General features: G+C 45.3%; 1 protein-coding gene across 1 annotated transcript in view; it reads right to left on the bottom strand.

Moving 5' to 3' along the window:
• scube3 (signal peptide, CUB domain, EGF-like 3) overlaps positions 1 to 23765 on the bottom strand; it is a 44467-nt gene that overhangs the window by 1659 nt on the left and 19043 nt on the right. The window contains exons 5-22 of the mRNA XM_067239049.1: positions 20759 to 20908; positions 19736 to 19852; positions 15836 to 15883; positions 12292 to 12408; positions 10898 to 11020; positions 6524 to 6640; positions 3522 to 3644; positions 3234 to 3350; positions 3025 to 3120; positions 2825 to 2941; positions 2502 to 2663; positions 2159 to 2362; positions 1751 to 1912; positions 1395 to 1562; positions 1132 to 1293; positions 832 to 1029; positions 230 to 382; positions 40 to 119 (exon numbers count right to left, since the gene is read on the bottom strand). Coding sequence (XP_067095150.1) covers positions 40 to 119; positions 230 to 382; positions 832 to 1029; positions 1132 to 1293; positions 1395 to 1562; positions 1751 to 1912; positions 2159 to 2362; positions 2502 to 2663; positions 2825 to 2941; positions 3025 to 3120; positions 3234 to 3350; positions 3522 to 3644; positions 6524 to 6640; positions 10898 to 11020; positions 12292 to 12408; positions 15836 to 15883; positions 19736 to 19852; positions 20759 to 20908 — 2414 coding nt within the window. The remainder of the gene's footprint in view (positions 1 to 39; positions 120 to 229; positions 383 to 831; positions 1030 to 1131; positions 1294 to 1394; positions 1563 to 1750; positions 1913 to 2158; positions 2363 to 2501; positions 2664 to 2824; positions 2942 to 3024; positions 3121 to 3233; positions 3351 to 3521; positions 3645 to 6523; positions 6641 to 10897; positions 11021 to 12291; positions 12409 to 15835; positions 15884 to 19735; positions 19853 to 20758; positions 20909 to 23765) is intronic.

Consider the following 23765-nt stretch of genomic DNA (forward strand, 5'->3'; position numbering starts at 1 on the left):
AAAATGCAGATTATCATCCATAGCGCAGCAAGCACTTACCTTAAGAATTTCTTGATGGTTTTCTGAGGCATACAGTCTACCATCTCTCACAATGTCCTCTACCAGCTGTTCATAGTCCTCTGTGAGTACACGGAAACAAACCAACCATCAACATACAGCACACATTAAAGTTGAGTTATCAGTGACCTCATCATCTCATGGTATGGTACGTTCAGGGCTGAGGGGTTACCATCATAGGTGACGTAGGGGATCTGGAAGCCCCTGGCGCTGTTGGCCTCGTTAGACTTAAAGTTGATCCAGAGGCGACGGGAACGTGCGGTGAAGGCGATCGGCCGCTCGTATGTCTGGCAGGTCTCATAAGTTGTGATGGATGTGGCAGACCCTGCAGTAGGACACATGGCAGAGAATCAGATTAGTGTTTAATCGCCAAGTAAGTCACAAACAAGGAATTAACTTTGGTGGGCAGGTGCATACAATAAACATAATAAATAAAATACAATTTAGAAAATGTACAACAAAAGACTGGCAGAGCTACACAATATAATATAAAATACAATAAAAGAAAATAATATAGAATAAATAATATAGAATACAAAATAATACTGAATGTGGTAAAGTGACAGGGTGTATGAGTTAAAGTGTGTCGGTGTCAGTTTGAAAACACTGATGGTGCGGAACATCCCAGGTCCTAAAACACAGTACATGTTAAGATACATGTCATAAAGGAAGTCCATGATGTACTGTTATCCATTGACACACTAGAGGGTGCTTTTGATTATGAAATTGAATCAATCCCAGTCCAGTGATTTAGGCGATATGAGGAGTACTCACAGTTCTTCCTCATAACAAGCACATCTCCACAGTCGTCCTCCGAGGGCAGGAAGATTTCAGGAACCACGATAAGGATCTTGCGCTTACTCGGAGGGTTGATGTTCCAGATACACTCCACATTGGCAGGGTAATTCCCTGGGTAGTTGGGTGACTCAATGTAACCTGTGAACTCGCCCATCTCTCCGCCACATTCTCTGTCTGCAGCACACACAAATTAAACCAAAATTGACCAAAGTCAGTCAAAAGGGCAAATTAAAGAATTTTGTTTCACTGGCGATAAGTATATTCCAAGGCACTTACTCTTGCACTGAGAGACACTTGTGGCCCCATCAAAGTCAGTAGTGGTGTTCCCCGGGCAGGAGATGCAGTAGTTCTGTCTGAACTCTGTCTGATACGTGCCCAGGGGACAGCGAATACACCGGTGAACTGTGGTGTTGTAGTAGTGGCCAGGAGAGCACTGAACTGCAGGGACGAACAAGAAGCACACACAAAGTTACAAAACATCCATGAACGATGACAGGTTTGTAGCAATCATCATTGTATGAGACTATTGATTCCCTGACCTTTGACCTCACAGTCATGGAAGGAGCTGGCCCCCTCCCTCTTGGTGCCTAGCCCACCACCACAGGGGAAGCAGAGGGTGCGGCCCAGGTCTGGCTGGTAGCTGCCCTGGGGGCATGGCTGGCAGGGTTTGAACCCATCATTGGAGAAGTAACCAGTAGGGCACTGGCCTACAGTCAAACAGACACATCCCACACAAGTAAATACAGACAACTGGCACAGTAACTACTTACCGGCACAGTATAGTCACTTGAAGAACATCCTATCCCCCAAACATTTAGCACCATGCAAGGCTGCTACAGTATATGCTTCTTTGACCAATCATGAACATTAGTTGGCACCAGGAATGTCCATATACCTGCACAAGAGGAGATGTTGCGTGCCCCCGCAGGTCCATGCCCGTCACTTCCAGGGCAGAGATCACAGGCCAGCTGACCCTCCCTTTCCTGGAATGTGCCAGGTGGGCACTGGACACAGCGCTCCTGCTCCCCATGATAGTAAGAGCCTGGCAAGCATCTGACTGAGAAAACAGCCACAGAGGCTCTGGTAAGGGAGCTGGACACACACACACACTGATACTAGGACAACAATGACAGTTACACAGTAACTTATGAGTGCCTAAAAAGATGCAACCTGTAGCTACCCACAGTAACCCCCAACTTGTGGAACACACGCTTACACGCCTACTGCATATCTAACACACATGGTGAGCCACATGTTGTAGACACATGCTAACATCCCACTGTTTTCACTCCGCAGGTCTTACCACAGCGCCCACTGTCCTTCTCTCGGCCGGGGCCACAGTTGTCCTGTCCTGAGGTGGTCTGGGGCAGCTTCTGGGCCACCTCGTATTCCAGGCCTGCCACGCGGATCAGGAAGCGCTCCTGGTTGATGGACTTCTTCAGGGCCTTAATGTAGGTCTTCACCTGCTTCTCCATGCGCTGCCTCAGACAGCTCAGGTTACAGCTCCCTGACATGACACAGCACCAGGGCTGGTTGTTACCAGATGTTCTCTCACTAGCTTAACATACTATTGCTGTTAATGGGAAGTCTGGCTAAAGTATTAATGACGATCATGTATTATATAGTTATGAAGGTTTAATCCTGACCTGTGGTGTCGCCAGGCTTGACCTCTGCCTCTAGCTCCAGGGTGATACGTGTCACTTCCTTGTTGGTAGGGTTACGGGCACGTCGCCCTTTAGCCTTCTTAGAAGAGTCACATTTGAGGTTGACAAACGTCACCAGGCAGTTAGTGCAGGGCTGTCCACCTCCTAGAAACACAGTCTTACTAGTTCAGTTACTGAGATCTGAGATAGCAGTCAATCATGGGTTAGTAGTGACTTCAACCGGTTAAAATGTGATCTGTCCTCATGAGAAACCACCATAAAAACATAAGAGTTGTTGAAACACAATGACACGGCCAAGTCTTTACCTGGCCCCAGTGCCCGGCCCCTGTCCTCTGCCCGGCCAGTTAGCTTGGGGTGGAGGTGACACTTGGCATCTTTGATCTTGAAAGAGGCCGTCTGCTTCACTGGAGGGGCCAGAGTCTCTACAGACAAACAGAGCAGAGTGGATGGGAGGGTACAATTGACCTTGACTTGGACCAACGTCCGCCTCTGGCTGTGTGCTTACCAATGCAGCTGTGACTGTTGCTGGTGTTCAGCCTGGATGCATTCTTGCCCCGGAGGATGGGAATGCCACAGCTCACAGAGTAGCTGCTGTCAGACTCTGAAAACAAAGCCAGTCACACAGTCTTACACATTCACTGCACACAGTGCATTTGATATTGGTCTGTGGTTAGTCTGTCAGTATACTTAGACAAGCTTGTGTCAGTCATTCACCTGCCAGATAATGAGCTTTGGAGGCGCAGGTGAGGGAACAGCTTTCTTTCTTGCCCGTCTTGCTGCAGGTCAGAGTGGCTTTTGGAGCCACAAGTCCAGACAGACATTTTACCAGCTCTAAGAGGAGCATCATAAAAGACAACATCACACAATCATACAGTTTTATGATGCTGAAAGACCTATGAGAGTGTTATCTTAAGAGCATTGTGCCACTCTGTCATTGTGTTGTTACAATGTCAATGTTGAGTTACAGCTTTTCAGCCACTGGATGGCAGTGTTGTTCCATACCGATGCAGTCTTTCTTGTTCCAGTGGAGCTTGTATCCAGGGGGACAGGTACACTCGTAGCTCCCCAGCGTGTTAACACAGCCATATTTACATCCACCGCGGTTTATACTGCACTCGTCAATATCTACAAAGGAACGGGATTCAGACGATGACAATGCAAACACAAACCCCTTGCTTGCTCACTCGCTCGCTCACTCACTCAATTTATATATCCATTCTTATATCCCTGTAAAGTGTGTGAGAGCCAGTGCATGTGGCTGGACTGATGCTTCAGAGGGCAGTATAAACAGTCGAGTGAATGTGTTCTGATGACTGTAGTTGCAGAACCTCTGTGAGGCCAGCTCATCTGATTCTGTCAGTGATCCCATCTAGAGAAGATGAATGTGTGTTTTTGTAAACATGCTTGATTGCTCATTTGATCTTTAATCCAGGACATGTGATATCACCCCACAACATTTCTCAGTTGGAAATTATTTCCTCTCTAAAGCTTTGCGAGGCAGAGTTGGAAGCAGACTACAGAGAGGGATACATTCAAAACCCTTTTTGACACAAACAATAACACACACACACACACACACAAACAGTCACACACAAACAGTCACACACACATACACACGCACACATGTCGACACACACAAGGAATCAAACCACTCCAAACCAGATGGAGCTGGGGCATGAGGCAGAAAATGACTTTATTAGAGAGTGGGGAGGATGATGGAGGCCAGTGTAAGTGACGGAGAAACCAAGCGAGAGGGTGTGAAAGACAGACAGGGATAATGTCCATGATTGATGATGTGGCCTGCTGATATACAATGTTCTTCCCTGTCCAATTCAATTATTCAGAGTGAATAAAAGCAGTCTGCACGCCTCCTCACTCCCAGATGGAGATGATGATGACTTCATCAGGAGTGTTTGGCTGCTGTTACTCTGCCAGCAGCACTCAGCCTGTCAGACGCGACGCGTCCTTGCGGATGTCTGACCTCCATGGCAGGCAGCCCCATTTGAATAAGAGAAAAACACAGAAAACCCCCTCGAAACAAGATAATATGGAAGACAAGCCCTCTCCTATCTTTTGATTTTCACGCCTGCGATGAGCAGAGCCATCGAGTTCACTCTCCCTCTCTCTTTGTAGAAACGCTCAGAGGCAGTGAACTCTTTGGGAGCAGGGAGAAGTTCATGTCAAATGAGAGTGTGAGGGAGGAAAGAAGAGGATGCCTTTTAGGCGCTGATGCTGACCTCATGAATCAGCAAGGCCTGTGCCTGCAATTCTTTCTCCAAGTCATATCAACATCTGTGATGACATCCATGTGCCAAGCCTGACACACAGGCAGCACTGGCCAGCTGGTCTGAGGATAGAAAGTCTATACGATAATAGGTCTACATTATTGGCTGCGGGGCCTTGTGGAGTTTCTCTTTGTTTGGGTAACAGCACCCTACAAAGTAACGGCCTGTTCTAAGCTTATGGCTAACGTTATGGATGAGACAGAGGGTGTTAGCGATGCTGACATGACTTAGAATAGAGACATTCCTAATCACCCATGGACATATCATCATATCATATGTCATATGTTAAAAAGGATTCCTGGCGAATGCACTGCATGTCTATATGTAGTTTATTTTTGTATGAATGTATCGATTTTTCCGGCAACCTTTCTGGCAACCTTTTACTAAAACACTTAAGCAGGTAGTAGTAAGTACTACTTTTTACTTAAGTATAGTCCATACTTCTTTACTTCAACTTGCGTGAAGGATGTGTGTACTTTTGCCATCTCTGCCCTCAGCTCATGTCTGGGGGCAGACTACAGGTCCTCCCAGTTTCCTGGGCAGCATGGGACCGACTCAGGAGAGGTTGTTTGGGGTGAGCCCATTGTTAAGTTGTGAGCAAGGGATGTTTCAGGGGTGTTTGTCTATATTTCTGCTGATGCACCAGACAAGGAAAAACATAGCCTTGGTCACCCCTGGGAGAGGGGGCAGGACGCAGGGGCAGGACCGTAAATCTCTGGGTTATCTAACAGTTTGGATGCCGGGCACAAGGAGGATGGGGAAGTCATTCATCACCATCTCTCTACAATAGCATGAAGGACTCATGCTAGCCCAGCGACCATCTACATTCCTTACCACTCCATTTTCTAGGTTTACATATGTGTTTTAAATGATGTATATCATGTTTTTTACCCTCATGCACCTAGTATTTGCAACATTGCATTTCCTAGAAGCTACAAATACTGCTGTCATAACATTCCTAGAATGGTAGACCTGTCAAAAGCACAGGTGACAGATGCATTGCAAAAGAGAAACCCTTGCAGCGTTCTTGGTCTGTGTGCTGAGGGTGCGTGCCATCTCTCTCTGTCCTCCACCTCCCCTCGTGCCTTCAGGCTCTGGAGACTGTGGCAGATCTTAGCAGGCGATACACACGCCATCAAAGGTGACACTGAAACAGGCTGATGAGCTCTGGGAAAACTCCCTCATGCGCCAACCTCCCAGCCCCTACCCCTTTGACTCTCTCCTCCAGGCGTGTAGACCTGAGCTGCAGTTTGGAACACAAAACTCTCTCCGTTGGCTCTATCACAGTGGGCTGTTCTGGAGCACCAGCAGAGAGCACCACGACACAGTCCCACTGACACATCTAACCCCACCCTCAGCCCCACTCCCAGCCCCACCCCCACTCCCAGCCCCAGCCCCACCCCCAGCCCCACCCTCGCCATAACCCATACCCCACACCCCATCTGCAAGCACTAGACTAAATACTGTAGCTATCTTAGGGAGCGTTATTTACCAGACTGCCATGAAATACAGTACACAGAGGAAGCCTACATAAGAGGCTATACTTAGCAGAAGTACTGCCATAATGACAGTTCAAGTGTATTGTGGTGTTCTAAACAAACCTGAGATGTACAGGAGAGAAGTTAGCAGTGAGGTGTGGGATCTAGAGGACGTGTGGTGGACCTGTGATTGATGGGATGGAGAGAGGAATTGAGAGGGGAAATAGAAGTGTCACCTCACCTCCACAATGTGCCAGGCCGTACAGAACATAGCCTTTATGACAGAAGCACTGGAAACTACCAGGGGAGTTGACACAGGAGTGGTCACATGCCCGGTCGAAGGAACACTCGTCGATGTCTGCGGAGAGAGTGGGGAGAGAGACACTGGGTTTCAGACGTGAAGGGAAGAAATCTGTTACGCAATTTCTTAAAACATGTTTTTTTTTTTTACTTAAAAACCGAGCTTTTAAGAACAACAAAACTTCAGAGCTCATTTGCCCGAGAGCAATGTTACATAAGCTCTCAAATAGTTCACACTAAACCAAAATGTTATATTTGTGACAGATTGGACTAGTCATAAATTAAAATCAATCAATCAAAAACCTGACAAACCACAATTATAGTTTCTTCTAAATTGATAATGATTTTATGTGGTGTTTGAAGGTGGCTGCCTTCCTCCAGAGTGCAGCACACAGGAAACACACCCTTATACCAGGTCCACATGGCTGTACTTCACTGCTACCTGTCAATCACCTCCTGTCTCCGTTTCACCCCCACTTTAAATGAGGCCTTCATTGTTACTAATGATCCCTCCTCCAGTCGGCTATCTCTCTACCCTCCCGGCCTTAAGGTCTGAGGCCATGTGGAAATCGTTTGTCTAAGACGCAGTCTTGCTTATCAAGGAATGCAGAGAAATGTGAGAACAGAGCAGGGTCATGGTTCTGTCTTCAGAGCCCTGGCCCCCCATGTTCTTCCAGCTCTCTCCCCCATACCTGACCCTGCTCTCTCCCCCATGTTCTTCCAGCTCTCTCCCCCATACCTGACCCTGCTCTCTCCCCCATGTCCTTCCAGCTCTCTCCCCCATACCTGACCCTGCCACCCCTCCCTGCCACCTGCCACCCACTGCACAACAACCTCTTCCTGTCTATTGTTAGCTTTTAGATTGGAGCTTGTATGGGCTGAATGGAGCTGCACTACTCCCCCATACATGTTCTCCTGTTCTGTCCTTTCTCAGTACAATGGACCCTAGATCATTAGACCCATACAGGGAATAAGGAGGCCATTTGGTTTTTGAAGTTTTGAAATGTCGGTAATTAACAGTGTCATGCCCAGACTGCCTGTGCAGAAGGCTTGGCTAGGAAGAGAATGGAGCCTTGTTATATCTTTATAGAGGATTTAATTGGCTAAACTGAATAGGACTGAAATGTTTAGAAGCTCCCAAGCATATCACTGTCTCATCTCTCCCACCATGAGCCTTCTTTTTCTGGTTTTAAGGAACTGTCAGTCTTTCAAACACATAATAAAGTCTGATGTATAGTGATGATAGTATACATTAAATGCCAATTAGAGGAACAGGGGGGGGGGGGGGGTAAAACTACTGGGTTACCTAGAACCTAATAAAACTCCTGATTTAGTATAAGGAGTTTGACTTTAAGAACAACAATCCCCATACTCTGACATATAAACCATTGCTCAGATTAACAATGAGAGAAGTTGACTGTCCGACTGCAGGTCCGTTGTGAGAATACCCTCAACCAGAGAATTGAGCTTGGGTTAAGATTAAAAGCTTATAAAGTGATCATATTTCAAAAGACTAGACAGGATGTCTTCAGTGCTCCAGGAGGGACACAGAGACAATGTTCAAACGCTTTCAAATGCACCAAGAAGGCTTTTATTACAGCAATTTGGCAAAAGGAGGTGATATGTATCCAGGTAAAGTGGTTGTGATAGAACTCTCCCAAATGGAAGTTCAGCTCTGTCTGACACTGAACATCGGGGAAAAATAAAAGTGTTTTATATTTTTGATATTTTGTACAGTGTGCATCACTCCCCATGACAACCAGTTCACACCGAAATGTCTCCTATTCTGTCCTCTTGGGGGACCTTTGGTCATCCCCCATGACAACACATTCTGAAGAGCCAGTGCTGGGTAAGGCTTAGGGGCTGACATTACTGATGAGATGTCCTAGGCATTTCACATTTGAAAATGTTTTTGATAGTCTGAGGAAATAACCTAGAACCCTCTGTTGTCAGCCCTATTTCTGGCAGTAAGGACTGCGCGGTACTTAGAGCAGCGCAATGACATGGTGGTGGCTTTTGGCCATGTTGAATGATCCTGTATGATGGTATGGTTGGCAGGTAAGGTGAGGTATGCAGGAGCCGGGCAGGACGAGGGGTGAGTGTACGTGCTGGAGACCACGACACCAGAGAGGAGGACAGACACAGAGAACACTGACTGCAGTCTTGGAACTTAGACAGACAGTAACACCCTTGTCTGGCCTTCTCAATCACAGCATCTCAGTTTCACTTAGGTGTGCTATTTATGGGGTGCCATATCACTCTCACTGAGCAAGATGAACATCTAAAAGCAGAGCTACAGGTCACCAAAATATTGTCCTCCTGTCTGACTCTGTTGACTCACTGAGACAAGCTGCCCCAAGGCTCACCTTTCACCTCTGCCTCCCCTCACACACAGTCACAACCCACAAGACTAAATCAATGTTTCAACAATAGAATAGTGAAACAAAGCAGGACAGAGAAAATGAAAGGCTGTTTACGGAGAACAGATAACACCCTTATCATAGATGCCCCTTCTTCACCAGAAGACGGAGGATCTGATAAAGTAACTCCCACAATGCCCCCATGGGACTTAGCTTGGGATGGGGGGTGACAGTATGTGTTTGTGTGTGTGTTTGTGTGTTGACAGTATGTGTTTGTGTGTGTGTTTGTGTGTTGACAGTAGTGAGGAATGCCTGGAGTGAGTCCAGCAGGCTTAGAGTCCAATCTACACTTCACTACCCCCTGTATACTTTCTTGAACAACACCCTAAGCCCCTCACTCTACAGGCTGATACATTGCAAGTGACAGCTGGATTTATAACGCTTCAATATACTTTCAGGAATAGGTCTCATTAAATCAAGTGTCACTTAATGGTTTGCATAGTTGTAAGATAAAAATCAACAGCTACTCAAATCAAACACACAATTTTACAGTTGTGATTTGATAGATTGATAGCATGATTTGAAAGCTGGATAGAAATGTATGCAGAAAAACCAAGATTAGAGTGTGATCAGCAGAGTCGAGCAGTATATTCTTGTTGAAGTTAAACAATTAAACAACGCCTATGGTAGTACTGTTTGGTCTTGTGTGTTATACTTCATTGTCGTTGGGCCAACTACTTGATGCTTGATGTTGTTCGTTCACAGTTTAGAGGTCTCCAGTTGTACTGTTGGTTTACAGCAGGACCTCCTATCCATCTATCTAAAGCCACAAGAAGCAGAATCCCAGGCCTGCTTCTTTGTACCAAGGCATACTGAAATTACACAGTATTCCACATAGGAGTTGATGATACCACATATTATTGTACCAGCTGCACCAACCTGTAAGCAATTTGAACACAATTACTCTTTTACTGTTGGGCGTGGTCTCATTTAGCCTCTCCCCTGTAACTTGGCAGGTAGAGAGTGATGAGAAGGAGGGTGGGAGGTCAAGGACTGGGAGGAAAAACAAGATTTATCAAAAGCCCTTCCCACTAGACAAAACAGAGCGCTCCAGTATTGTACAGCAGTACTTTGTAACACAACACAAAAGCAAATTCCAAGGGCTGTGTAATGAAAAAAACCACAAGGCTGAATTTTCTGGATATTTGCGATAAGTGCATTGCTAAAAACGATTTCAAATTATTAATCTTTTCCGGAGTTGTAGTTCATCGGGTTGTCACATAGAATGACTGCTACTGTCCATCATTGTACTGTGTACATACTACATAGGATGGTACAATTCAAAGCTGAATCCCTTGCATGACGATGATCCATACCAGGCTGGATATTGATTGACCACATCAATAAAGAAAGAGAAAGAAATGCACGTCATCTGTTTTTCCACTGCGTGAGTCCTGCAGTCTTGGCCTGGCCTCCTCTCTTTCCAGATGTTTCTAAGAGGGTTGATTCTGCCCAAGACACAGGGGTTGGTTCAGAGCTGTAGTTCTAATTCTCCACACCTGTACTCCGCCACGGCAAACTCTTTATTTGTTCTGCAACTAGTTCCCCGGTCCCCCGCTGAGCTGTGGCTACCACAGGCTCTCCTTGACAAACAGGCTAGAGAGGCCAGAGAGGCCAGAGAGGCCAGAGAGGCCAGAGAGGCCAGAGAGGCCAGAGAGGCCAGAGAGGCCAGAGAAGCCAGAGAGGCCAGAGAGGCCAGAGAGGCCAGAGAGGCCAGAGAGGCCAGGTCAGCAGCCAAAACACTCAGGAGGCATGATGCAGAACCACACTTATATTACCTTACCAACAACTGTCAGTCTGAAAGGCTTTAGAGTGCCCCAGGATCCTTAGCATCCACTAAATCCTTGCTGTTTGGAGGGAACCACATCAGCCAGAGCAGAAGGGTGGGTTCCTACCTTGACAGGTCCTTTCATTGGTCAGCAATTTGTAGCCTTTCTTGCAGCTGCACTCGAAACTGCCCACAGTGTTCCTGCACACGTGGTCACACCCCCCGTTGTTCAGACGACACTCGTCAATGTCTGGGGAGAGAGAATAAACAGTCAGTTTAGAGGGTATTGTGTGTAGAATGCTGCTTGTGGCTGGGTACCGTACTGGCTGTTTTCCTAAAAGAGATATGCATAGGGGAGTCAATGATTTCCTCACTGAACCATGTTCTATAAGGGGTAGGATCCAACCATAGCGTGCCTCATGGGGGGAGGGGGGGGGGGCGGGGGCAGTTCTGCCTTTATTCATCAATGTGCACATTTCTTTTCTGGTTGATGTCCGATCGATTTATCATGTGCTCACTGTTGCTTTATTGGTGGCTAGGCCTGGCAGGTTTGGTTGTGGTTCTGATTAAATCTGATTCACGGTTCTAAGCCGTTTGTCTCTGGAGGGAGACCATATCATCTGGTTGAAATAAATGCATCAGAAACGGAATAAAATAATATTCTCCTCTTTCCTTCCTTCTTTCTTTCTTTCTTTCTTTCTTTGTCTCTGTCTCTCTGACTCTGTCTCCCCCTTGCCTGAGAGAGAGCCTCGCCTGCAGACATCTGCTGTTTCTTGTGCCAGTGCTGTCTGAGTTAGCTTTTCTTTTCTTAGTTTTCAGACCAAACTAATAAAAGCCAATGTACTTTTATCAGAGTTGTTAGTGTAATGTTATGAGGACTGGAGGGGAAGCAGATTCCTATTCTTGGCATCTTGGCAGCAGGAATGCTGCTTGTCCAGCACGTCTCCCTCTCTTTGTCAATTTCAAATTTTCTTTGTTTGTCCCAAACATTAAAGTAATTAAACACATGTTTCCTCTTTGAATAAATTACATTGCACATGTCAAATGGGAATGATGAGTCAACCTTCAGAAGTTTAAGATGCTAAACAATGATGATGAAAACCATTCTACCCTGATTTCCTATGCAAGAGGCAGGGGACCAGACGTGTAAGTTGTACATGTGTCCAGTCATACAGTGTGAAACATTATCAGTGCAGTGGTAGCCCAGTTCTACTGAATCTTAAGCAACATGCCCAGAGGTGAATACATTACATTAGAAGTGTATGAGTGATGGATGTTTGAACGTTGGGTTGTAACAGGTGTAATAGCTGTGAGATGAAAAAAGAGAGCAGAGTAGATGACAGGATTATGGAATTTTGTGACTAACAAAGTGTGGGTTAGGGTAGGTTAACAGTCATTATCCACATGATTGACAGCCTGAGTGAGTGGATTGTACCTGATTGGCATGTGAAAGAGTGCTGCTTGTATGAGGTGAGTGACAGGTGGATGAGGGTGGGCTTGCTGAGGGGCAGTGTACTCTACCTTTGCAGGTCTTGCGGTCTGGTTGCAGAGTGAAGCCGACAGGACAGCTGCAGCGGACGCCTGTGACCGCATCATGACATGTGCTGTCACAGCCACCGTTGTTAACAGCACAGGTCTCTGCCGAACAAGAGACAGCAACAGCAACCATCAGACTGTAGAAAGAACAAGGTCTAGAACTCCTCAACTGTTCCTCCAACCCAACATATAAGAACATACAAACATTCATTCATTCCAGTATATAACAAGGTTAAAAGAATTGGATTAAGTAAACAAAAGTGGGAAAGATTAGTTCTCTTGGGAACTTAAGGGAAAATTGACTGCTGAGGGCTACAGTTAGAAATCCATCAACTATTCAATAATCACATTAAATAACACTGAAAAGAATCGATTATATTATGCTATGCATAAGAGACAGGGCAAGAATGCTGAGAGTTTTGTTAATCAGAATACATATTACCAAGCATGTGTGTAAGTGTGAGCAAGTATGTGTGTGTGTCTGTGTTCCTGCTCCCGAGTAAAGGTGAGTCAGGACCCCCTCAGTGTTAGAGTAGGACATCAGCCTCGCCTCATCACGAGGACCACTGCTGCACTTCTTCACAGATGCGCCTCTTTAAAATCATGTTTTTCACGGCTTCGACAACACCTTCCAGGCATTTGGGGGATAAAAAAGCAATTTCAGAAGGCCAGGTTTCTGCGTTAGCAAGACTTATTTGAGGAGGAAAGGGTAGTCAGACAGGGAAGGATAGCCAGGTCTTCACCTACATATACAGTCAAATTCCACTGAGACTTTCATTTAAAAACAGAGGAAAATATGTTCCTCTCTTTAAAGAGCTCACAGTCGTAATAATCTACTGCAGCATCTCCAATGGCTTAAAATAACTCCATTAAAACCCCCAAACCTTATGTACAACTTTCAGGATAATCAGGTGAAGTAGCTCTGTTGGCAGCAGGGATATTGGTCGGCAGTTTATTCACAAACCAAGTCTATTAAGGACCCATGAGCCTATCTCATAAATGGCAACAGCACAGCTGGAGTGGCTGATGGCTTCACCGCAGAACGCTGGCGGGGTTGGGCTGGTACAGAGAAGCCCTCTCACACGTGGCACTGGAGAGGAGGCCCAGCTGCCTCAGTTTCCACACCGGATCTTGCTCCCTATGGGGAAACACCTCACTCTCTTCTCTCTGACATGAAACTGCACAGAAGGTAGCACCCATGACGGGGCAGACAACTACTGTAAACATACCCTGGGACCTGGGGCTGTCTGTGGCTCCACAGCCCTGTTTGGGTGCAGGTAGCCTGTGTGCCTCTGGGTAGAGTGAGTCCTACTGCCCAGCCATGAGTGTGTGGCACAGAGTGTTTTTATAAATTGCACACTATGAGGCACTGCGAGTTGGCAAGCAGAGAGAGAAGACTGTCGGGACATGTCTACAAAATGCTTAGTCAGTTAGCAGACAGCCATCTCACCAAACAGTAATGATAATGTGTTTCAGGGGGAAAATAAATATTTATGACATTATGGCATTCCAATAAAAAAGGGGGAGAGAAACACTAACTCTGGTATGCGTGTGGGTTGTGTTTTCTGGATGGAGACCAGGCACATTAACAGTATATTGGGTTGTAGCCCAAAATGAACAGTGGGCAGACTTTCGTAAACACATCCCAATATGAAGGTTGTGACATGTCAAGTGCGAGGTCTTTATGGGTTCCATATGTTAATGTGATGTGAATGCATCTCACTCTACAGTATAGCAGAAATTGTATGATGTGATGACTTGGAACATATTTTACTAATGGGATGACTGACTTTTCATTGACTGCCAATCCAACACAATTAAGGTTATAGATTCTTATGGACATGGCCGTAGTTATGGCTTGGTTCGCATTTACATTCAAAATCCCCCAAAAGCTCTTATAACTCAACTCTACCAATGCACAAACAAGGTTTATTCCAGTACCCAGTCAGATCTGTTACAGCACTATAGCTACGCTGGTGTACTGTACATCAAAAATCAATGACTATTCACCCTTTAAAATAATGGGGCCTTAAACGGAACACACACCAACAAGCTACTGTATAAGCTATGTTCTGTATGTGTGGAGCCAACAGCAGTCATGCAGTCAGTCACTTTCTAGAGAGAGCTGCTGACTGGATAGAGAATGAGATCAAGAGGTGAAGGCTTTTTCAGTAACAAAAAACACACGTGATCAGATGCTAACCACCACTAGTTTTCAGCCTCTTTGAAATCAACAGGGGGGTGAAGTTATGTCATGGCTGGTTGTGTCCATGTCTGGCCTCATTAGGTAGCTGTAAAGTTCGGCAGGCCCCCTGCTATGACCACACGCCTCCATGGTAACAACTTGTTACTCACTGTTAGTTTTATAACAATCATTGTACCGCCTCCAACCTTTCTATCTCTTTATCTGTAACATTTGTAACAGAGCAAGTCTAATTTAGTCATATTTCTTTGGTCTGCCAATGTTTGAAATATTTAAATGAATTCGATTTATGTATTTATTTCCTTGTCATCATTGTTACATCACAATAGTATCATTAATCCGGAAAATTGGGATAACTTGCTTTCACTGACTATTCAATCAGCAGGTTCATAAATATTTTACAAGATTATATTTATCATAATATGGTAATTTCAATTATCCAAATGTAAAAACAATATCTGTGAAAGAGTAGTACTTTCATTCTTCAATTCTGGAATACATTGTATAACAAAGACCATACTTTCCAGGCACATGATGACTAGCAAAAGTGCTATTTTGTGTATAAAACATTTGGTCCAAGTTGACATGAACCATGAGAGGTGTTGACATGAGAGGTGTCATGTGTTCCATCATCAGAGGATCAGATCACGGCCGGCCTTCTGGCGGGCTCTCAGGAGCTAATACCATGCCAATGGAGCTTCAGCGAGGCTAAGGAGATGTGCCCGATTCAGCCCAGCACACTGTGGTGCAGCTTAGTCCGTGCATTGCAGCTGATTGAAAACACAAATAAACCCAGAGCCCTTTGGCTGGTTCTAAAGAGCCATCACAATAATTGGATCAGAGAGCCTTGGGCCTTTCAGAAAGGTCAATACATTTCTAACTCAGTCATTAGTAATACACCTACTATGATCAATCAAAGGGTACTCACATTCTACAAGGGTCATTCACAGATATACTGTCTAATAGGGAAACACCTAGTGATGGAAACTCTTAAAATGAAGGACACTGATGGAAATGAAAGACGCTGATGTTTTGATACTATCAGGTTTATACTGTAATCTGCTATGAAGAGTTCATGTTCTAAAGATCTCCTTCCCCAGCTGGGTTTTAAAAAGGCATGGTGTGACATAGGCAGCCACCATTGTTATTGAAATGGCATTCACAGAAGGAAGAGGAAGATGGGGAGGTGTCAGGGGTCAGGGGTCAGAAGGATGATGCCCCTCTGGGAGGGAGGGGACTAGTCAGCATGTGATAGGTTAGTTTTCCCCTCCTCCCAACACCCAATCAGGACCCCCACAGGGGAGTCAGAGGAACAGAGATATTTACCATTGGGAAACAGCTGAGGGACTGCCGGGGGCTGGACACTCCTCTCCCCTGCACACACACACACACACACACACGCACGCACATGCACACACACACACACACACTTACACACGCATGCATTCGCACACACATGCATTCACACACACACACACACATTGCAAAAACACTGCTTTAGTGCTCTTTGTTAAACCATTTGCCAGAACACCTGTAATCAAGACAATGTAAGCTGCAGTGTTGATGTATGTGAGCTTGCTGGTATTCTACAGAGTATGTGTAAGCGCATTGTGTTGCCTTCTGGTATAAAATGCGCTATATAAATAAAGTTGTATTTGATTTAGATTTATGTAATACATACTGTACCACCCCATCCCTCTGATCTGGGTTACACATTCAAACAATCAATAAATAAAGACAAATTTGACAAGATCTGGCCAAATACTGTCATGATTAGCTTAAAAAATGGCGATGACAGATCTTTATCAATAGAAAGAGCGAGGGTGACACCTCAAGGAAAAAGTTGCATTTCCTAAAATGCATTCATGCAAACACACAAACCAGGCAAAGTTGTTGTTTTCAAACTAGCATTAGTATAAACTGTTAAAAAGTTATGATAGAAGAAAGAAAGTTTGCAGCGTTAAGTAGGCAGAAAAGGGATAGCCAGACTCATTCTCCCAGACTCAGACTATGGGCCACTTTGCTGTCAGCCATTCAATGGGATGTTGAGTAGTCAAAAACTATAATGTCACTGCTACCCTGGTTATCCAATCATGACTATGATGTCAGATCAGTGATTGATAACAACTCCATGCCCCGCCCTACAGTCATAGAAACCCATTAGAAGCAGTGGTACTTCTTTTCCTTGTCTAGGAGACCGCACAGCATGCAATGTTTACATCCAATGCCATAGTAACCCCAACATGACTCCATCCCAACATGCCCTACCTAAAAACCATGCTTCTACCCTACGCAGAGAGACAGGAAGACAGGGCGCTGTCATATGCATTCCAACACACCACTATACATTGTGAATACATGGACCACCCGAAATGCAAGTATGTTTGTGAGTTACTCGCTTGAGCATGTGGACAGAGCAGCTCTTTGTGTTTACATGCATGTATATGTTGTGTTTGTATCTGTGCATGTGGGTTGTTTGTGTATGTGTGTGTCGGTGTGTGTGTATGTGTGGATGGATGGCATAGTGTGACTAACTCTTCAGATGATTGCAACTCCAAAGCATGTCTGCATCTGCCTGCTATTTGGGGATGTTTATGATTTGCGGTACTAACAGCTTGAATACTTCCACATAATGTCTAGTCCTTTCTGCTGTGATAAGATGATCTACAGAATCTTTATGTCTAAACACACACAAGCACAGTGAGACAGCTTGCTGTAAATTAAACCTTAATGGAAATGATTGGTAATCAAATGTGTTTTTCTTGATAAATGAAATCACACCACTTAATGTGTGTGCACTTTTGTGTGTGTGTGTGTGTGTGTGTGTGTGTGTGGGGGGGGGGGTCATAGGGTGCTCTACACTGACACAATAACCACTAAAAGCCTATCTGTTTTGACTTGCACTATAACAATAAAGTCAAAGTGACACAGACATAAAAGATGAAACAAACTGAGTCATATGACGGAGCTGCACATTGCTCACTATTGTTGAATAGTGGCTTGGGTGTGGAGACAGACACAACACAATGAATGGAGATCTGCTAGACTGCACATGAAACACCACACACGATTAATAAAGAAAAGTCTGAAGCATGCGGAAAGAACTAAATGGATCTTCTGCACAAAGCCATTCACAGTGTAGGGCAATTGTGCAATCTGAGTGTGTTTCATTAGGTGTTGGAGGTATTCCCACTTTGAATATATAACCCAGATAATGTGCTAATGAGTTTCTAAGGAAATTGTATGATATGAAAAATTCCTCATACTAAGAAGGAGGGAAGAAGGTTTAGCAACTACAACATTTTGGTATCAACTTTAGGTACAGTAATAGTTAGGTAAAGTATAGCCCTAATGTTCAACAATATGTTCATGAGGCTTGGTCAGGCTCTATGACGACTGATGGGACTAAGGATTGAGGGCCTAGAAGCTACATTTCTCTCTTGATTCTGTCAGCACACAGACTGAAAATGGGGTAACACTTTACATTAAAGTTACGGTACATTAACTGTCATGTAACTACATAGCAATACCTACAATATTAAAAACATAGGAACATAGGAATGGGTATAGTATGTAATATAATGGCATTAAGTGTTAGCAGTGTAGGTTATTAAAAAGGTGTCAGAGGGCACTGTATAGGTGAGAGGTGTATGGGGTAAGTGGATGTTGTAAAGGGACAGCTGAAGGTTGTGTTATCAAAACAAGATCAATGTTAACATCCACTTACCAATGGAAAGCCCAACTTCCCCATACCAAGTTTCACTTGTGTTGTAACTTTTACTGCTAAACCATACTGACGTGTAACTACATAGCAGTTCCTCCTATGCAACTACAATGTTGTAACTATAGATATTACTATGTAGTTACAATAGTAGTTAATGTAACCTTAAGGTAAAGTGTTGCCGAAAATGATTTCTACATTAAACTAGTTAAGACAGATTGGATGTTTGCGTGCTTAGAAACCATGACAAGTTTTTTGGAACCAGAAAAGAATTCCTTTCTCATCCTGAAGGCTTGCTTTCTCATGAAGGTGGCTGTCCTGGCTGGCTGATGCAGGGCCTGGTTGAAGCCGCTCCAATCATCCTGTCACTCACTCTCCAGTCAGGGCCTCTTGGCGGTTTGTTTGTTTTATGGGGATTTTATTAACTAATAGAGTGTCTGGGAGACGTAGCAACCGCAGAGTGCTTCCCCATCCACCCCTGTAACCCCAGAGGTTGTGGGGGAAACCAGAGATCCTGCCTGACGGCCTGCTCCCCCAGCTGGCATGTCCACCGCAGGTCTGCCCAGGCTGGGGAGCCCAGGCTGAGACCTCTCATTTGGTTGTGGCGGGCCTTGCGGCCTGGCGCTGAACAGCGGTAAAGACATGGTTCCTGACCAGGCCTTGACATGGACCTGGAGTTGCTCAGCCCTGTGGTAAACAGGCCTGGCCCCCAGACTTTGAGCAATGACCAGCCATCACAAGCAACCTTCCAGTCAAACATCCACTCAAACGTGGAGATTAGTCAAGTGACCACAAGAAAATCATCAGAACCAGCCTACAAATCTACCAGTCACCAAAACCAGCTAAACCCTGCAACCAGCCTCGCAACTAAAAACGTCTGAGGTCAGCCAAATACAATAAAACTAATGTTGGTTCCATAGAAACCTGTCCTGCAGTGCAATTCAACTGGGCAACGCCTAAAGGTCAGTCTGCACAGTTTAGCTCAGCTGAGAACAGTACATGACCAGATCCCAGTAGATCTGACCAGATTAGGTCAGCTCAGGTCAAATAAGAGTGGCATGACTGACGATCTGACCTGAGGCCTGAGGAGCTGTGTCTGTCTGGCTGCATGGGTGGCAGAGAGAGAGAGAGAGCAGAGGAGCTAGCAAAGCAGAGAGAGGAGAGGGCCAGGGCAGGGCAGGGGCAGAGAGAGGGTTACAGCAGTAACTAGAGCAGCAGCATCAGCAGCAGAGAAGGGGCAGAGAGACGAAGCCTTTTGTCCTTGTGTGTCAGATGAGTAGGTCTGGGTTTGTTTAACTATTATATTTTGATGAATAATTATGCATTTTTGTCAACATTATAAGGAGTAATAATAGTAGGAATGCTGTATTCACATATGTTTTTGATCAGTTCATCGACATTGCCTACCAGTGTGTGAACAGTATTGGTGGGGTGTGTTTCCTCAGTCTAACTCAGATTCTAGTCTGTCTTCTTGTCCACAGCCCCTCCAGGGTGAGCTCACTCACCTACACATGTCTTTCCGTCAGTGTGAAGGGCAAACTTCATGTGGCAGGAACATTTGAGCCCCTGTGTAGTATCTTCACAGATGTGCTGGCAACCCCCGTTGCCGTAGTTACAGGTCACTGCCAAGTAGCACACAGTGACAACATATAAGCACAGAAATACACTTTCACGTAACTATTATCAAAAATCAAGAATACGATATTAGCTGATATTGACATGTTGACATGTCGTTCCTTGAATTTTTCTTGAAGGCACAAGAGATTTCATGCTGGCCACAAAACATGCAATGACAGAGAGACTTTCATACATTTCCACAACATGACAATGGGTGTCAAATACGCCTAGGGATGTTTTGATTGTGTGTGTGTGTGTGTGCGTGAGTAATGTCAGAGTGTTGTGTGTCGACATTAGCACTCTAAATACACCTGTGATGACAGACCGACAAAGAGTCAAGCCCAGGATTCCACCGCCATCCTGTCTGCACCCCCACCCCCACCCCCACCTCCACGCCTCCTGTCTTCTTCCTGGGCCGTCACGAAAAAACAGTAGAATAACACTTCTCCAATCCTTATCTAAACACAGACAAATCCCCCATCAGCCCTGGCCCCAGCCATGACAGGATGAGCCCTGTTGCGCTGTCCATCCCTCTGGGTCTCTCTGAGAAACAGGCCTGCTTGCCCTACACTGTACAATATGAATGCTCATTACTCCTGCTAGGTTTACAGTCTTGGTTCAAAAGATCCCATCCTTGCTCATGAAAATGGGATAGCTACTTCATCGTGTATGCACCCTGGGATTAGTTTGTGTGGGTGGGGGGTGGAGGGGTCATGGAGTGTGTGTGTGTGTGTGTGAGGGGTTCCATAGTCTGTCATGGGCAGGTTTTCGCTGTGATAACAGGTGGTAGTCTGTTAATCGCCCCCCTAAAACCATTGTAGAGTGCTGGCAGGGTAGATAAAGTGGATACATAGATGTGTACATCTGCATCCAGTTGACATGATCCTGTCATCTGGGTGTGTCCCACTTACACTTGCAGTCCCTCATGTTCTTGGTGAGCTGGAAGCCAGGTCTGCACTCACAGGCGATGCCTCCCTTGGGCGTCTCACGGCAGATGTGGGCACAGCCATGGTTCTTATCCATACAGGTGGGCCCTTCCTGAGTTCCTCCTGGCGGCGCTGCTAATGGAGAAGGACAGGGGTGAGACAGTGAGAGAGAGAGGTCTATTTACTTCGACACAAACACACACGCAAGCGCACACACATACTGTAGACACAAACACACACACTTAATCAGTCTGCACGTGGTGACTGACATGGACAGCACCCTTTGCCAAAGTCTCAGGGAGTGATGATGGCTTGTTAGGACACGTTCTTTCTGTTAAGCTAGAAAGAAGAGACTGTGTGAAGAGAAGATCAAACTCTACCCAGAAGCACGACCTACATAGCTAAAACCTTAGAAGAGGTAACGCCTTCAAAGGAAAGGCCAGTGGAACACACTCAGGAAGCATTTTAAACTTTGCACCACATTCTACAGGCCCAGAAAAAAATGTGCTGGGACTCATTACGTAAGGATGCCTTTACCGGAGGACGCCTCCATAGTTCTGTGCTGTACCAGAGGTGACACTGCCACAATGCATTATTCATACAGTGTGTGATGTGTAAATGTGAAAGAGAGGAGCACAGGTCTTCTGTGGCATGAGCCTGGGACCCAGGTTACACTGATGTCATTGTTTATTGTGGGAGACAGTGTCACCTCCCCCGCTACAATGTGACCCACAATACTACAGAGGCTGGGATCTGACTCATTCCATGTAATGATTTGTCATCACTACTGATGCAGTGACAAGTCCCCTCCTCCCTCATTAAAAAACCAAAGAGCTCTCCTCCCAATGAAGGAAGAAAGTTGCTCCAATGAAGGCTCATTAAATCTGTTGACATGCAGAGGACTTCATTATCTTGCCAAGTAAAGTTTCACAGCTTGTTGGAAGTCATTCACATTTGTAACACATCAGTATGCACATGATCAGCTACAGTTATAAAACTGATAAACTCATGATGTCTTAGTATACAGAATTGCAATCTGCAAGTGCAGAGTTAAAGGCAGAGTGTGAGGTCAATCTTGAACTGAGAATTGCCTATGCTCAACAACTCTTCAAAGGGAAGCATGAAGTGCCATGAGAGGGGAAAGACTATCATTAAGTAAAAAGGTGCAGACACATGTGAGCACAACGATAATGCAAAGTTGAATCCTTAAGGACTTATTTATACAGTTTAACGCCTGCCTCCAGATTCTGCTCTAATGATACCCTCTTGTTTTCCACGTGTTCTGCCAAAAACCCAACTGGCTCTTTATTTATTTTCACTGAGGACTGATGTCAGAGACATATTTCCAGTCCCTCTCTATTTTGTCAAGCTGATGGTGCAAAAAGGACAAGTAATTTAGATAGCTGACTTTAAAGCTTTTCATCACCTTAAGTCTGTTAGGAGGTGCTGGGAGGTCAGATATCCAGCGCCTGATCCTTTCTGATCCCTCAGCTTGGGTATTGCAATCACTCCCAGGCTAGCCAATCACACATCTCCTGGTGGGTCAACACTATCCAACCACCTCATAGAGATTACAGTAGTTTGACCATGACATGCATCAATGGCTCACCTAAATGCAACAGCACAATGGGCCACACTCAAGCAGGAGTTGTGGAATTCCAAAGGGAGTCCAATAGTTCCCTGTGTGCGTTTAACGCAAAGGCGAGATAGACGCCACACAGAGGGGTAAAATTTCCAACTTGGCAACCTCAACAAAACCCTCAAAATCACTTACTAAGGTCACTATGCATCCCAAGAAATCCCTACCCTCCCTCTGCAACTATATTAGACCCCTCTCTGCTAATACCGCAGACCCATCCATCAATAATGAGTCAGGCCGGGGCCAGAACCTGGGACCTCACCTCTCTGTGGACCCATAAAAGCCAAAGTGCTGACACAATGGTCCTTTTCTCCATGGCCGAGCTGTAGCCCACGCTTTGCGGTTCACTTCAACTGGCTGCCAAATACCTCCAGTTTTTATCATTACTAAAGCTATCATATTTTCTATGGGGTCTCCATCTTCAAATGAAATAGAAATAAATAATAGGAAACAGAGAGAAAGGTGTCCCTTCATGCTCAGATGGGAAAGTGAGCTGCTGACTGCAGATTGAGAACACCCCAGTCCCCTAAAACAAGCTGCCGACCTATAAAACGTCTAAATGTAGAAACCTTCTAAAAGAACATAAGCAACTTTATACAGAGAGAGCTCGACAAGCGATATGGGCACAAGCCATGTGGCCGGGGTGGAACCTTCCAAATAGCTGTCCAGGATCCCACTGGACATCGGTTCTCACACGATCGAACACGGACATGCCACATCGAAAACCACTGCACTTGTGGAAAAAAAGAACACCCAGCAATTAAGTGAGTGCAGCAGAGGGAGAGCTTCTCTCCGGCAGCCTTGCCACAGCGGTAACCAACCAAGACAGGTCATGACCCGCCCAGCACACAGACAGACAGACGCTCACAGGGAACGTGTAGGGGCAACACTGGCTCTGAGCAGGCCTGAGTTTAAATATACTCTGTAGAACAACAGTCCTCACTGCCACAGACACAACAGTCCACTCGCTCAGGGCCAAGCATGGTGTACCATTCAGACAAAACACACAAATACTGGAAATAACTTTTTTGAAAGAGTCATTGAGTATGAGTTTGCTTCCTCTGCGGGGACAGTAAAGAATAAAAGTCTCTTGTACAGACAAGGAAATGCAACTCAAAATTCAATTGAGAAATCCTAATCATGCCAGATGTCAGGTATTCAATCCTTTACATAGCTGGATAATGTAGTGTCTGTCTAACAGGACTTCATTACCACTCCAGAATAATTTAAGGATGAAGGGAAAATGTTAACACAGTCTGCATACAGCAGGTGATAAATATTATCATTATGACTTATTATTATAGCCGAAGTCATTGGATAAATTAAAGACTGATTATAGACAGTATATCTTGG

Source organism: Osmerus mordax, chromosome 7 (assembly GCF_038355195.1).
Source record: "Osmerus mordax isolate fOsmMor3 chromosome 7, fOsmMor3.pri, whole genome shotgun sequence".
Lineage (NCBI taxonomy): Eukaryota > Metazoa > Chordata > Actinopteri > Osmeriformes > Osmeridae > Osmerus > Osmerus mordax.